Genomic DNA, 16,346 nt, shown 5'->3' on the forward strand with positions numbered 1-16,346 from the left:
AAGAAATGTTCTTATGTGTATGTGTTTTAAATCTTAAGATTTTCGCGACCGTTCCTCTTTAAGTATATTATATCATGCACCGAGGCCTCATTTTAATCTGTGCTCACAATCTTTACGTACCATGTTCACTCATAATAATGAAAAGAAAAGTTCCTGGTAACAAAAGAAAGAGTGAGTGTGAGTGGCCTTCTTGCTGCCAAAAGGTGACATTAACAATTTAAAATATGTAAAAAATAAAATAAAAAATGAATATACTTATTAACCCCAGTTCGCCTAATCACTTTTGAAACGAAGAGGCAGGCTTGTTCCCTCCTATCACCCTCTCATTCCCTCCTCTTTCTGGACCCATTCACTCCCCTTGAAGTACACCTGAAATGAGAAGTATATAGAGGTGCCATAATTCCTTTTAAACCATACCAGTTGCTTGGCAGCCCTGTAGATCTCTTTGGCGGCATTAGTGTCCGAATCACACCTGAAACAAGCATGTGGCTAATTCAGTCAGAAACATCTGATCTTGATGCTTGTACAGGGTCTGTGAGTACAAGAGATGCAGAGGATCAGCCCTTTCCATCATACACACACGCTAATGCACTTTTTAGGCAAATGCATTTGACATGCTTTTCAGAGTTGTATCAGCATGTGATTTCCCATACAAAGCCGTTGTAGCATTTCTACTAGATGGTATATTGTGTTCCATTCCCACCACATTTTTATTATGTTTATATAGCAGGCTTTCTGAATCGGGGTTCCTTAAGGACATTGCAGGGGTTCCAGATTGTTTGTTGGTATTAGAACGTCATCTAGACATACACAGCTAAACATGCGTGACATATCATACCAATATATTGCTCATAATGTCATGCTTGAATATGGCTATATGAACGGGAGAAGATAGAAAAAGACTGGTCTCTAATGCGAGATAAGCAACAATTCCTACCATAGTCAGTCTAAAGCCTGTCACACACTTTCAATTTTGTTTGGCCAATCACTGACCAATTTTACCATCTCCATGTAGCGTGAGAGTTTACCTTCACAATCTACTTATATTTTTCAAAATCTGTGAACCATCATACTACATGGAGGTGGTAAAAATGGCCAATCAAAATTGAAGGTGTGTATCGGTCTTGAAGCAAATTTGCAGCAGAGCCGGGTAACTTACCAGTATGTTTGTTGATAAACTGCGGTGGTGGCCAGTCTTACTGTATAGCACTTGTGGATTGGGAGGGAATGTGCAGGCTTAGAAAAGAAAGAAAATGTAAAGTGATTTTTTTTTTAACTATTTTTTTTTTTTTAGCTTTAACATTTTTTAAATGTTTTTTGCCGTTATGCCAAAAATACTAAATTTCACTAATGAAACCATGTAAATTCTTTATAAATTCAGGAAAGTCCTTATTTGCTGCAGAACAGCCTAGTTTTCAGTCACTAAACACCAAGTCTGGGGTCTTCAGTCTTGTCATCTCTAAGAGTTTTTAAAGTGTACCAGAGACCATTAGATTTAAAAGATTTATACATACCTGGGGCTTCCTCCACGTGGGATTGATCCCACTCCGTCTTCTTCCGCCTTCTCCTCTCAGTGGAAGCCTTGTAAGTTTGGCCAGTTGGTGCATGCGCAGTGCAGCCAAGCCCCCCCATCTCACTCCCGTGGCCAGGCTGTGCATCTGCAGTGCACCCCAACTGGCCAAACTTACAGGGCTTCTACCGAGAGAAGGAGAAGGCGGAGGAAGACGGTGTGGGAGCGAGCCGTGCGGAGGGGGCTGGAGGAAGCCCTAGGTATGTATACATCTCTTAAATATGATCATCTCTGGTTTCCTTTAAGGCAAAAAGTAAAAATGCTGCTCACTGTTGGAGGTGCGAGTGGATCACCCAAAAATGGAAACATTGATTTGTAACTATTGCAAGCTTATGCTTACTAGATATTTGTTTATATTGTACCATATTTTTCAGACTATAAGAATCTCCTGACCATAAGACGCACCTAGGTTAAGAGGACAAAAACCAGGGGGGAAAAATGCTAAACCTGTTGTCTATGGTGCAGGGGCATCTTGTGGAAGTTTTCCCCCAATTAAGTCCACCTTGTACCTCTTGTGTTCCCTGTGTCCTCCTCTGTGCCCTTTTCTGTCCAGTGTCCTCCTCCTTTTTGCCTTTTGTGTCGTCCTCCGCTTCCCCCGTGCTCTGTTCAGAGCGTTCGCATGTCTAACCTTATCTGAGGATGCCCCACAGAGAACAGCAGCTCCTCTTCTCCCTCACCCTTCCCCTAATGCCGGCTTCTGCTGATCGTGTTGTTACACGTGACCTGCACAAGAGAAAGTGTGAGAGAGAAGAGAAGCTGCTGATCTCCATGGGCGCCTGCAGAACTCGTGAGACGCGCCCACTGTGGATTTCACTGCCCAGTGGGAGGGGTGGGAATAATCACACAGGGATAAAGAGGTCATAGGACAGTACAGGAAGTCCCCAACATTGCGGGGGTTGGTGGTTCGTATTGCCGGCCGTTCATAAGTTGGGGACTCCCTGTATTTGGACTGTAAGACACAGTGACCTTTTCTAAAGGTGCGTCTTAGTCTGAATACAGTATTTTCTAGTGACAAAACAAATGTGAGAATGATCAATACACATTCTCCATTAAAGTGTTTTTCCAAAAGCTTTCTTTCACAATAAGTGATTAATTTTGTGTTGCTTCTACACTGAGCAAAAATATAAACGCAACACTTTTTTCATTCTTAGTCTAGAAAGACGGTATATTATAAATTCTGCCACCTGCTAGAGTGTTTCAATGTACTGTACTTGGTTCTTCAAGAAGTGTTGCTGCTTAGTGTATTTTTGGGACAATAACTCTACTGTAGGCTTGTAAGCAAACTCTGCAGTTCACATCGCACTTTTTTTTTTTTTTTTTTAATATATATATTTTGTGTTCTGACAACAGAGTGGAACCATGTCAAAGATGACAAAGTTTGAAATAGAGTTGCCCACATCTACTCCAAAGCCAACAAAAATTTCTGAAAGAGACATTGCGATGGCAACAATGTGAGTATGGAATACATAGAGAAAGTAGGTGTATGTATTGTGTGTATTTTGTAGAGAGAATTCTCATGAAAGTGGGGTTTTTTTTCCCCTTCATGTATCTCGACTTGTCTTAAATATTATTACGTAGTATTTATATAGCGCCAACATCTTCTGCAGTGCTGTACATAGTATATTTTCTAGTTTACGACCTGTCCCTCAGAGGAGCTCACAATCTGGTCCCTACCATAGCCATATGTCCTATGTGTATTTTGTAGTGTAATTATTTATAAATCGATATAAAAGAAATTAGCAGTTTTATTATTCATTATATTATTTTACGTTACTGCAGTTCCTCTTTAAGAACCAACTGTATATCACCACAGGTGCCATTCTAATACGATGACTTAATTCCGTACAGCTGTCTTCAGCCATGTTTAAATGGATAATGTTAGTCATGATCTGTTTGTCTATTCATCCTAGATATGGCCAGCTTTACATCTTGTTCTTGAGACATCATGCAAAAGCTTCCAGCAGTCCTGGAGCCGAAGTCGTCCTTTATCATCTGCCACGGTAAGGAAATTGACTTCTACAGCCATTGCCGTAATCTGTGGGAATATGTGAACATGCTGGGTCACTGTCTCTGACTCTGACATGAAGTTGAGTTTAGCTCTTCATCTTCTCTCATATCCCTCAGGCACTTTATATTCTGCTGACAGGCTGCTTGTACATGTGTTGTGTCTTCTGTCTGATAATTATGTTCATGGGATGATTGGTAGTCTGAAGTAGGGGAATATTAATGGAGACATTGCTCTCTACTAAAACAAAACAAAAAAATCCAGATGAAACTGCTTTATTTTTCATTTAAATTCCTCAATGAGGGCTGGTACTCGCTGGCTGCATTTTGGTCTTGAAAAACACATCCTCAGCAAAAACACTGCAATTTTCATTCAAGTCAATGAGGGTTCATTTTTTAAAACACATGCTCAGCACAAAATGCAGCCATTGTGTACCAACCCTAAAGGGTTCACATGTTGACTGATCTCTCCTCCTTACCTTTGAACTTCCATTATGAAATGTGCGGGGGAAGGGGGGGGGGGGGTGTTATTGGCATCTCATTGACCATCCAGTGTAACCCAACATGACTTGACTAGGGATATCTCCTCCAACATAAAGCTGTACTGATTGGTGAAGGGTGCAGGATAGTTGTAGTGTAGCTGTATCCAATGTGAGGCCTTATTCATTGTTCCCTTCACCTCCTTTCTCTAAACAGGACCACATGTCTTTATGTAAAAATGTAGCCAAACTGATTTGGGCTCTCTGTAGGGAGTTCCCATAGCGCCACATTATCTGCTATGACTAGAACTACAACCTTGATATCTCACATGGATATGCTGCTATTTTTAAAATCGTTACTGCACTGACCCCATGTTCTCATGTTTAGCCTTTTCAAACACATACATGTAAAAGGGGCACCACAGTAATTTGGGAGGCGGGGATAGCCACTAGTAGAATATTGGTAACATTAACGATATTCTACTATCGGGCAATGGTTAATGTGACAGTGGAATATTGGTAATTTTTACCGATTATTTTACTATTGTGAACCTAACCTTATTTTCACTTTAACCTTTTTCGGACCAGACCGCTCAGGCTTATTTAAGATTAGAGCCGTCTGTGCCCTTTTAAAGGACAACTAAAGTGAGAGCAGTATGAAGGCTGTCATATTTATTTCCCTTTAAGCAATACCAGTTGCCTGGCTGCCCTGCTGATCCTCTGCCTCTAATACTTTTTTAGCCATAGACCCTGAACAAGCATATGCAGCAGATCAGGTGTTTCTGACTTTGTCAGATCTGACAAGATTATCTGCATGCTTGTCTCTAGTGTGATTCAGTCACTACTACAGCCAAATAGACCAGGAGCACTGCCAGGCAACTGGTATTGTTTGAAAGGAAATAAATATGGTAGCCTCCATTTTCCTCTCATTTCAGTTGCCCTTTAAGCCATATGATTACAGTGATTAGCTCACTGCAATCGCAGGTCCTGACCAACACCCAGAATCTCTGCTGCCCGTGTGACAGCAGAACGAGTGGGTGCAGTGACACGGGCAGCACAGGAACATCAAAGGAGAACGGATGCACAGCAGGGATGATTGAAATCTATGCCCTGGCAGGAACAACCCCCAAACAGGTCATAGATTTCAGTCATTGAAGTCAAGAAGAGGTTAAACAAGTTCTTGAGTGCAAACACACATAACTACTGCGAACTGCAAGACCAATTCCACATCTGTTTCAAAATGACTTGGCTCATTAAATTAATTTGATGTACTAATACATTTAGGCTTAGTATTTATATGATTTAAATAGGATCACAATATATAGTACTACGTATTCTACATATACATTCCCTTCAGTTGTTGTGACTCCACTGTGACTGTTTTACACATCAGACAGAGGGGTTTGTCTCTAAACCTTGTTCAGTTATTGTGAGGAATGTGTCATAGAGCAGTGTTTCTCAGCATTATTTTGCTATGCACCCCTTCAATGCCTGTAGCTTGCCAAGTACACCTTGATATGGCAGAAATTATTTCAAATACCCCTTGACACAGATAATGTTTATAAACTGCTTTCCTAGAGTTACATATTGCTTTTAATGCATGGATGAAAAATAGACGCTGGGCTACCGGGTACCCACGTTTCCTGCCTCCCTTTTTATTATCTAAAATACTAATTTGGTGTTGTTTATATATAATTTATCATTTTCTACAACTTTAAATATAACATGAAGCCCAAGTACCCCTGGCGTATGTGTACCACTTGTTGAGAACCTAGGTTATAGAGGAAGATTCTCCTTACTTCTCCTGCAGATTAAAGGTCGCCATACACGCATAGATTGCCACCCAGTCTGTCAAATAGTTTGATCCCTCTGATTTGGGGGGTAGTGGTAGTCACAGTGATGGTCTCAGTTAGGTTAGGGTGAGGTGATAGTAGCATATCTATACATTTATTTATATTCTACTAACGGAAATAGTAGAAAATAGAATATGGATAAAGTTACTATTATTCTGCTATACACTAAATCCACGCCCATTTTTAAATGTACACCATATTAGGCCCCTGTTTGTAAAATTGTGCCAAAGAGCTGGCAGCTTTGTTCAGTAGAAGTTTACTTGTACTCTGCATCTAGAGTTAATTCATGAGTTCTATTTTGTATTGGATTACCAGATATTGTTTTTTGTATATTCATTCAATTTTTTTTAGGGAGGGGTCTTGTAAAAAGATGCACATCTTGAAACTGAACAGAACGGGGAAGTTTGCACTCAATGTTGTAGATAACTTGGTTGTGGTCCATCACCAGGACACTGAGGTGAGAAGCTATATTATTATGGTATTAGCTTGTATATTTTCTGGCACTGACTCTTTGCATGTCTCCATCTCAGACCTCTGTAATCTTTGATATTCGTCTGCGGGGAGAAAATGACGGCGCAGTGATGTTACACCAGCCGGTGCTACCTGCTCGCTCTATACAACCCTATCAGATCCCTGTGACCGGTACCTATCCACATCAAGATGCTAAAGCCACTTAGCAATATAGTAAAGACTTAGAAAGCCTGTCAAGCTTCCACTGCTGTCTTAAATGTTTCTCCTTACCGGAGACATTTCTCCACGCTGATTGTCTCCCATTGGGGAATTTATCGTTCAAGGACCACTTCAATGAAAAAAGTAAGCAGTTAAAATCTGACAGAATTGGCAGGTTTTGGACTTGTCCATCTCCTCATGGAGCATTCTCAAGGTTTCCTTTGGATTTCAAAAGCATTTCCTGTAAGGCAGTTGCTAAGTCTAACTGCCAAAATAGTGTGCAAGTGAGTAGGGAAGCTGGCTGGTATCTTACTGTTTTGGCGGTTAAACTGCCGCTCAGGAAATGCTTCAGAAAACAAAGAATACCCTGAGAATACTCCATAAGGAGATGGACTAGTCCAAAACATGTCCATTCTGTCAGATTTTAACTGCTTACTTTTTTTGCTGGAGTGGTCCTTTAAGTCCTCTTTAGTGACATTTTAAAATTCACCTCACAATTTGTCCAGATACCAATAGGTACTGGAAGAAAGAGCTGATGGAAAATCACCCAAACAAGACTGCCATAGCCTTTTCGCTGGAAAAAATCCATTTTGGCCAAAGCTCTACAAAGATCATTTGTTGTTTTTAAGACTAATTAGATTTAACAGGCTAGAATACAGAAAAAAACTAAGTATAAACAGAGATATGTTCTTGCTTCCACAGGTCCTTCAGCTGTGACCGGACAGCTCCCAACTTCCTGCAAACTCTGTATCCTTTCTAGAAGGATGTGCAATGATACTGTGAATGGAAAGTAAGAGGTGTCCTTAAAAGACAAGTGTAACGAGAGGGATATGGAGGCTGCCATATTTATTTTCTTTTAAACAATACCTGTTGCCTGGCAGCCCTGCTTGTCTGTTTTGCTGCAGTAGTGTCTGAATCAGACCAGAAACAAGCATGCAGCTAATCTCATCAGATCTAATAATAATATCAGAAACCCCTGATCTGCTGCATGCTTGTTCAGGGTCTATGGCTAAAAGTATTAGAGGCAGAGAATCAGCAGGAATAGCCAGGCAACTGGTATTGTTTAAAAGTAAATAAATATGGCCATATCCATCTCTTTTTAGATATCCATCTCTTGCGCATTGCCTCTGAAGACGCTCAGGAGAGCGAAACGGTCGTAAGGCGGTCCCCACCGCTCCCACCTCACCCCACAGCCACTCCAGTATCGGGTAGGACTGATTCTATTTGAAGTACTGTGCCTTGCTTTTTGCATGAAGCCTTAAAGAATAAAGCTTTTTTACGCTGCTATATCTGCATGTGCCGGCTATCCTTCTACCTGCTGATCCATCTCTTTACAGTTGTCCTTTAAAGCTATTATACAAATACAGTCTTGATATGTGCAGCATGCCTTTTTGTCTCTGGAATGTGACATGTACTCGTGTTCTTTATGACTGCATATTTATTTTTGTGCAATTTCTTACATACCATGGAATACTTCAGCTTCATCCAGAAGTGTGTGGTCACATTGGGCATCAGAATAATCAGTTTCTAGTCTCTGATGAGTTGAAAGCTTGCTGAAAACCCTGCAGTCTAACCTGGTGTAATCAAGAAGTGGACCTAAAACTTGATTAGTGCCTCTCTGCAGGACAGGATCTGCCATGATGAGTAGATAATGGCACCTGTATGTTCAGTCCATGTTTCTTGTGCAGTATGTACTTATACATAACCAGTTGGTCTATTGCTGCACACATCACTGTGTTCAGACATTAGATGATGGTTACCCAATCTGACCAGGTGTGTGTTGTAAGGGAATAGCGTTACTCTGTTTTTCTTATGTTTATTATTTCCATATACCCCATGTATATTCTTTAACTGGTAGATTCCTCCTCTTGGATTGTCTTCCAGCCAGATATTATAATCAGCGCCAGTGAAGGTAAGATTCCACATATTTATAGCTCTTCCCTTGTAGCTGTAGTTACACCTGTATCCAGGTGTGTATTGGGACCTGGGCCTGATATTGGGACCGGGGCCTGATTTGTGAATTATGTATGCTCCTTCTTCCCTCAGTAACAGTCTTCCAAACTCAAACTCTGCTTCTTCATGTGATGCTGGTGATGGCATAAGTAGGGGACCGGTCATGTGACTTTGCCAGTGGGGGTAGAGATGGGCACATTTACAATTCAGTGCAATGAAGTAACAGAATCTGGGACTGCAGATGAATGTCTTAATTTTTCAGGTTCACAAAAAAGTTCATCATAGGAATTAAGCAAACATGTACCATAAATGTACATGAGCCTCTGTAAATGGGTGGGTGCCAAGGATGTACAGCCTGATGACCATTTCACTAACCTGCTTCATCAAAGGCCAAAAAGTTCATCTTCTTACTAGAGGAATGTGGTGTCCATACATTATACAAGAGCCGGTTCTAGACAGGCACATAGGAGGGGGGCAGTCAAAAAGGTGTATAGCTGTCCCCAGTATATGTAGCCAGGTGTATATGTCCCCAGTATATGTAGCCAGGTGTATATGTCCCCAGTATATGTAGCCAGGTGAATAGTTGTCCCCAGTATATGTAGCCAGGTGAATAGTTGTCCCCAGTATATGTAGCCAGGTGAATAGTTGTCCCCAGTATATGTAGCCAGGTGAATAGTTGTCCCCAGTATATGTAGCCAGGTGTATATGTCCCCAGTATATGTAGCCAGGTGTATATGTCCCCAGTATATGTAGCCAGGTGTATAGCTGTCCCCAGTATATGTAGCCAGGTGAATAGTTGTCCCCAGTATATGTAGCCAGGTGTATAGTTGTCCCCAGCATATGTAGTCAGGTGTATAGTTGTCCCCAGCATATGTAGCCAGGTGTATAGTTGTCCCCAGTAAATGTAGCCAGGTGAATAGTTGTCCCCAGTATATGTAGCCAGGTGTATATGTCCCCAGTATATGTAGCCAGGTGTATATGTCCCCAGTATATGTAGCCAGGTGAATAGTTGTCCCCAGTATATGTAGCCAGGTGTATATGTCCCCAGTATATGTAGCCAGGTGAATAGTTGTCCCCAGTATATGTAGCCAGGTGAATAGTTGTCCCCAGTATATGTAGCCAGGTGTATATGTCCCCAGTATATGTAGCCAGGTGTATAGTTGTCCCCAGCATATGTAGCCAGGTGTATAGTTGTCCCCAGCATATGTAGCCAGGTGTATATGTCCCCAGCATATGTAGCCAGGTGTATAGCTGTCCCCAGTATATGTAGCCAGGTGTATAGTTGTCCCCAGCATATGTAGCCAGGTGTATAGTTGTCCCCAGCATATGTAGCCAGGTGTATATGTCCCCAGCATATGTAGCCAGGTGTATATGTCCCCAGTATATGTAGCCAGGTGTATAGCTGTCCCCAGTATATGTAGCCAGGTGTATAGTTGTCCCCAGCATATGTAGCCAGGTGTATATGTCCCCAGCATATGTAGCCAGGTGTATAGCTGTCCCCAGCATATGTAGCCAGGTGTATAGCTGTCCCCAGTATATGTAGCCAGGTGTATAGTTGTCCCCAGCAGATGTAGCCAGGTGTATAGTTGTCCCCAGCATATGTAGCCAGGTGTATATGTCCCCAGCATATGTAGCCAGGTGTATAGCTGTCCCCAGTATATGTAGCCAGGTGTATAGCTGTCCCCAGTATATGTAGCCAGGTGTATAGTTGTCCCCAGCATATGTAGCCAGGTGTATATGTTGCCAGGGCTATAGGTGTCCCCAGCAGGGATGCTCAATTCCGAATTCGGGTGGATCCGGATAGTTGCTATCCGAATTTTACCCAGTTAACGTGAGGGGGGGGGGGGGGGGGTGTCAAGCTTACCTGTCTGTCGTCTTCTTCGGTCCGTCCCTCGGCGCCTCCCACGATGCGGTCCGTGCGCATCACGTGACTACAAACACTTCCTCCTTCAACCTGGAGGAAGTGTTTGTACTCACGTGACCGCTGCGTGGATCGCATCGTGGGAGGCGCCGAGGGACGGACCGAAGAAGACGTCAGACAGGTAAGCTTTTTTTTTTTTTTTTTTTTTTTTTTTTTTTTTTTTTACAGATCATTTTATTGAATTTTTATAACACAACATGGCCATAGGCCAACATAAGTAAACATTCAACACAGGAAGTATGCAATTAGCCAGAAGTCAATTACAGGCGAGGTAAGCTTGACGCACAGGTTTACTGGGTGAAATCCGGATAGCAACTATCCGGATTCACCTGAATTCGGATTTGAGCATCCCTGGTCCCCAGTATATGTGGTCAGGACTTACCGTGTCCCAACTCCCCAGTATAGCCAGGTGTATAGATGTCCCCAGGTGGGGTGGCAGCGGAGTCTGAGAAGAGGGAGCAATGGGCACAGCAGTGGGGACGTCTTCCCCCCCCCCCTTCCCTCACGTTGGGGCTCCCCCTCTCCTCTTGCCTTTCCTTCCAGATATCAGCATCTTGCAGCGGCGGTAGAACACTTCCTCTCTTCCCAGCGCAGGACAGAGATCTGTGCGCCACCGCAACTACTCTGGTCTAGTCTAGACCAGAGTAGCGACGCACAGATCTCTCGCTCTCCCGCGCTGGGAAGCGATGAAGTGTTCTACCGCCGCTGCCAGCCGCTGATATCTGGAGGGGAAAGCTAGAGAGAGGGGGAGCCCTAAGGTGAGGGAAGGGGGGGGGGGAAGACGTCCCCCCTTCCCCACAGCTATGCCCATCGCTCCCTCTTCTCTCTCCGCTGCCACCCCACCCGTTTGAGGGGGCAGAGTAATTATCGCCCCCTCTTGCCCCACGCTAGAGCCGGCCGTGCATTATACCAGAGCAGAAGACCACCTGCATTACTGCCCTGTGCAGAAATGACTCCCAATGATTATTATACTGAACAGCTCAACTCTGCACAGAGCAAGAAGATGTGTACTGCACAACATTCATGTAGGGTTACACAGCTCCACAGCAGCAAGTATATCAGACATTGGTTACAACGCATTGCCTGATATCCTTGCAGATTGAATACTGTGCACTGCACTGGTGTGAACCAGCCCTTGAGCAAAGTACCGTACTGTATACACTGTCAGCACTGGTCTACTAAAATTATGCTTGATCATTTTGTGCGACGTTTTGCTGTGCAAATAAGCTGCTTGGTTATTTGCCAAGCAGCTTGTTCAGCTCTATGTGGAGAGGGGAGGGAGCTGTCAGTGCATGTAACAATAACATCATAGCATGCCTGATCGTACCAAGTTCTTGGTGGATGTCAGAGTACACCTGTACACATTTCACATAGGTCTCTGAAATCATCATTAAAGGGAACTCGAGGTGAGAGTGATATGGAGGCTGCCATATTTATTTTCTTTTAAAGTGGACCTGAACTCAGAACTCCTCTCTGCTTTAAAAGATGCACAACAGCATAATAACCTTTAAACAAAAAAACATTTTTTTTGTTACAGCTGATATAAATCCTAAAATTATTCTGTATGGTTTCTACTTCCTGATTCATGGAAGCAGACATTGTTTACAGCCTGTATTTTCAAATGGGCTTATCTGTTCATATGCCATAGGCAGTCATGTGACACAGGGAGATCAAATTGCAACTAGTGATTAGACACAAATGTGAGGGAATTACGTAGGCTAAACTCTTTAAATACATACAGGGTGCATTTCTGTTATGTTTTCCTTGTGTCCTGTGCAAGAGCTCAGGTCCACTTTAATAACCAAGTACCCGAAACCCATGCTGATTCATTTGGCTGCAGGAGTATCTATTAGGGCCCGTTCTCACCTGAGCGGGAATCGCGCGATTCCTGCTCACGGCAAACCACTAGTGGTTTAGCAAAAACCGCTACACAATGTAGCGAGTGGCAGTGTTCTCACTGCCGCAGTTGCGGTTAGCGATAACCGCAACAGTGCTGCATGCTGCGGTTTGCCGGCGACTAGCGATCGTGATTAGCACGCTAATCGCGATCGCTTCAAAACCGCCACAGTGTCCAGTGATTTTTCCGCGCTAATCGCGGGAAAATCACTCCCGCAAAACGCCGGCGGAAATCGTCGGCGTTCTGCACTTGTAAATGTGAACGGGCCCTAACACCAGAAACAAGCATGCAGCTAATCTTGTCAGATTTGACAAAAATGTCACACCTGATCTGCTGCATATGCTTGTTCAGGGTCTGTGGCTAAAAGTATTAGAGGCAGAGTATCAGCAGGATAAGGAAATAAACATAGCAGCCTTCATATCCCTCTCACCTCAGGTACTTTTTAATGAGCATTTTGAGTTGCAATTGTGTATTTGCCTTTGCCACTGGGTTATTGTACTTTTCTCAGGTATAGTCAGGAAGCAATAAGGGAATTTGATGCCAATGATTTAAAAATGTGCAGTCCACCCTCTCCCAGTCCACAGCTTCTGAGCAATGCCAGTGATCTGATGACAGCTTGTGGTGATGGTGCTGTTTTTTCCCTGCTTTGTGCCCTCAGGATACCTGTGGTACCTCCGCGTTAAGCTGCAGCCCATTGTACACTTACTGACAGACAAAGGTCGGCTAATGGATTTTCTGCTTCAGCGTAAAGATTGTAAATCTGTTATTTTATCAGTGTGCTCACAAAGTAAGTATTATCAGGAACAGATGATAGCAAATCGTACCCATTGTAACTGCTCTCATCCAGGCATTGCCATTATGTTGTTATTCATTCCCTAGTGTTGTCAGAGATCGATAGGGCATCGCTGCCAGTTGTTGCTACAGTCTTCGATAAACTCAACTGTGAATATAAGAAATACCTAGAGGCTGAGCACAGCTACACAGTGGTAAGATGTCTGCGGGCCTAGTCCATATTCAGTGGTCCTGTATGGTTTCCTGGAAATCTGGAGATGTCTCCATGGCAATAATGCAAACCATTCACATACCTGCAGCTATGATTAAGCAGCGTTCTATTGTCCTCCAAGAGCACAACTTTCATTCATAGATTGGGAAATGTATTCAAGCCCAATGTCATTTTGCTTTCTTTAAAGCTAACCTGAAGTGAAAAAAAAAATAGCTTACATAATGAATTTAAGTGTAGTACAGATAATTAAAGCGGATCCAAGATGAAAAACTAAATATAACAAGTGACTTGTCTATATATCTTATCTAAAGTTTAGATAGTTTACACAGCAAATCTATCTTCAAACAGCTTCAACAGTATATTAATAATTTTTCCTGTGATACAATGGGAGCAGACATGTTTTCTGCTTGTCACTATTACACAATCGCACACACAGGCAAGCTTATCTGTATCTAGGCATGCTAATCGGCATATTCTGTGAAAACTCCACTCTTATCTCCTCCATTACACAGGCAACTGATCTGTATCTGCACTGCATCTCTCAGATTGTGAAAACTCTGCCTCTGAAATCTATAGCTAGTAACACCTTTTTCACCTGCCCAGACTGAAATCCCACAATCCCTTGCAAGCACCAAGGCACTCTGGAGAAGCTGTGGGTGTAGCTTATTTAGTTTATAGGAAATTAGGGTATTTAAACAAAACAAGTATTTGGCTTGAGGAATGCCCTATAAACTATATGTAAGGAACACAATTATGCAATGAGTAAAAGTTCATCTCGGATCCACTTTAATAGAACATTAGTAGCAAAGAGTCTCATATTTTTATTTTCAGTTGTATAGCTTTATTTTTAACATTGAATCATTCTGTCATTTGCTGTTTAGAAACCAAATTCTGTATTTTAAGCTATAAAGCAAAGCAGAAATAATGATCCTTTGAACTTCCCTGCAGTAAAAGCTTATCTCAAGCTGTCTCTCATGGTTTCTTGGCTGTTCAAGTGCTTCAGAAAACAGGACTGTCTGACCTAAATTGGTGGAATAGCTCCAAAAAGCTATTTTGCATAGATGACAAGTTTTTTTTTTTTTTTTTTTTAACTCTCCCTGTACTGGAAAACAATGAGACTATTTTCTTTGCAACTAATGTTCTATTTCTTAGCTGTACTATACATGTAATTCATTACCTCATAAGTTTTTCACCTCAGATTTGCTTTAAACAGAAGGAATTTGCAATAATTCAGCTGTAAGTGAGTAACTGGATTCCCATGATGCATTACTCCCAAATGTGCAAATCCTCTTTGGCCATTTCCTCCTAATTTCACGTGTATTAAGATAAGATTACATGTGCTAAGAAGACTGCAGATACCCTAGTGGTAAACTGCAGCCATGTCCTTTGCTGGGATCTCGTGGTGGAGAGATGTCTTCTGGGAAGGGGTGGCATGGTTAAGTTGCTGCTCACTAGAAATGTGGCCATACACTGATAGATTTGCAGCAAAGTCGAGCACCAGCTTTCTAGTTTCAAAGGTTTTTATTGTAGAAAACGAAAGTATCAGTATAATATGTGCATTAAATGCAGGAGTTCAGTAAGTAAGACATTGTTAGATTTGTGAAGAGCACATAACAGATATGGAGAGGATATATAAATCAATTTGTGATAGGGCGTGAAGTAAAAGGGAAGAAAAAGTAGAGGGAGTAGAAAAGTAACAAAAGGGAAGTATAAAACTTACAAAACTTACAACCACCAGGGATATAAAGTATCAAGTTAAAGCGAAACAGACTTTATATAAAACAATTAAGATAACATTATCAGACAAGACCATGTGCATAATAGATAAATAATTAGAAAAAGGTCAAGTATGGGAGACCAACATTATTAGCATGATCAACCCAGGCGCGCCAAGTTTTCAATCGACCATCAGGTTTCTGTCAGATGCCTGTCAGGTCGAATCTGACAGGAATCTGTCTGATGTGCGCCACATACTAGGAACAGATTTCCAATAGATTTCAGAATGAAATCTATTGGAAATCTATTAAAAATCGATGTAAGGGCATTAGATCCAATGCAACTCTATGGGCCATCGATCTGTTGCCAGCAGCAGATCGACCTAGATTTTCCATCCTGTCAGATGGATCAAAACGATCCAAATCGGCCGCAAATCGATCGGCTGTGTGATCGGACATCGATTTGTGATCGATTGAATGCTGAAATTGACCAGTGTATGGGCCCCTTAACAATGGTATGCTAATAATTTTGGTATGCATGCATATCTATAGGACAACTGAAGTAAGAATATGAAGGCTGCCATATTTTTTTCCTTTTAACCAATACCAGTTGCCTAGCAGCATTGCTGATCTATTTGGCTGCAGCAGTGTTTGAATAAGACCAGAAATGAGCATGCAGCTAATCTTGTCAGATCTGACAATGTCAGAAACACCTGATATGTTGTATGCTTGTTCAGGGTCTATGGATAAAAGTATTAGAGGCAGAGGATCAGCAGGGTAGCCAGGCAACTGGTATTGCTTAAAAATAAATAAATATGGCAGCTCCAATATACTTCTCACATCACTTGTCCTGTAATGCAAACTTTATTCAGCTTGGAATCTGCGCCAATCAAAATCAGTGGAAATTTGATTTGTATTTGATTTTCCCAATGCTAAGATGCATACAATTTACCCTCAATTTGTATGCAAGCTGGGCTTTGCATCTCATTGACTATCTAAGTAGAAATCCTCCATGCCAGAAACATTTAAGCTGAGGAGTGGGGCGCAGTTATTGTAATATCTGTTTGTACAGTGCTGAACCTGGCAATGCTGACTCTGTGGTATTCTGTGGTACAGGCAGTGGAGACCAACCAAGGCAGAAGCAATGCTCTTGTGAAGAGGCCTGTGCGAGGACAAGCTGTCATAGACCAGTCAGACATGTACACGCATGTGTTATCCGTGTTCACTGACCTCAAGGTGAGTCTGTGTGAGAAAGTGAGAAACCATAGCGCAAGATTGCTCT

At 42.2% G+C, this 16,346-nt stretch overlaps 1 protein-coding gene across 1 annotated transcript in view; it reads left to right on the forward strand.

Annotated features, from left to right (window-relative positions):
* Window positions 1-16,346, forward strand: part of LOC137518874 (regulator of MON1-CCZ1 complex-like) — a 49,095-nt gene that overhangs the window by 15,226 nt on the left and 17,523 nt on the right. Inside the window, exons 5-13 of the mRNA XM_068237268.1 lie at window positions 2,921-3,021; window positions 3,481-3,570; window positions 6,258-6,363; window positions 6,437-6,548; window positions 7,278-7,322; window positions 8,434-8,487; window positions 13,005-13,133; window positions 13,226-13,332; window positions 16,181-16,300. Coding sequence (XP_068093369.1) covers window positions 2,921-3,021; window positions 3,481-3,570; window positions 6,258-6,363; window positions 6,437-6,548; window positions 7,278-7,322; window positions 8,434-8,487; window positions 13,005-13,133; window positions 13,226-13,332; window positions 16,181-16,300 — 864 coding nt within the window. The remainder of the gene's footprint in view (window positions 1-2,920; window positions 3,022-3,480; window positions 3,571-6,257; window positions 6,364-6,436; window positions 6,549-7,277; window positions 7,323-8,433; window positions 8,488-13,004; window positions 13,134-13,225; window positions 13,333-16,180; window positions 16,301-16,346) is intronic.

Source organism: Hyperolius riggenbachi, chromosome 5 (genome assembly GCF_040937935.1).
Source record: "Hyperolius riggenbachi isolate aHypRig1 chromosome 5, aHypRig1.pri, whole genome shotgun sequence".
NCBI classification, from domain to species: domain Eukaryota; kingdom Metazoa; phylum Chordata; class Amphibia; order Anura; family Hyperoliidae; genus Hyperolius; species Hyperolius riggenbachi.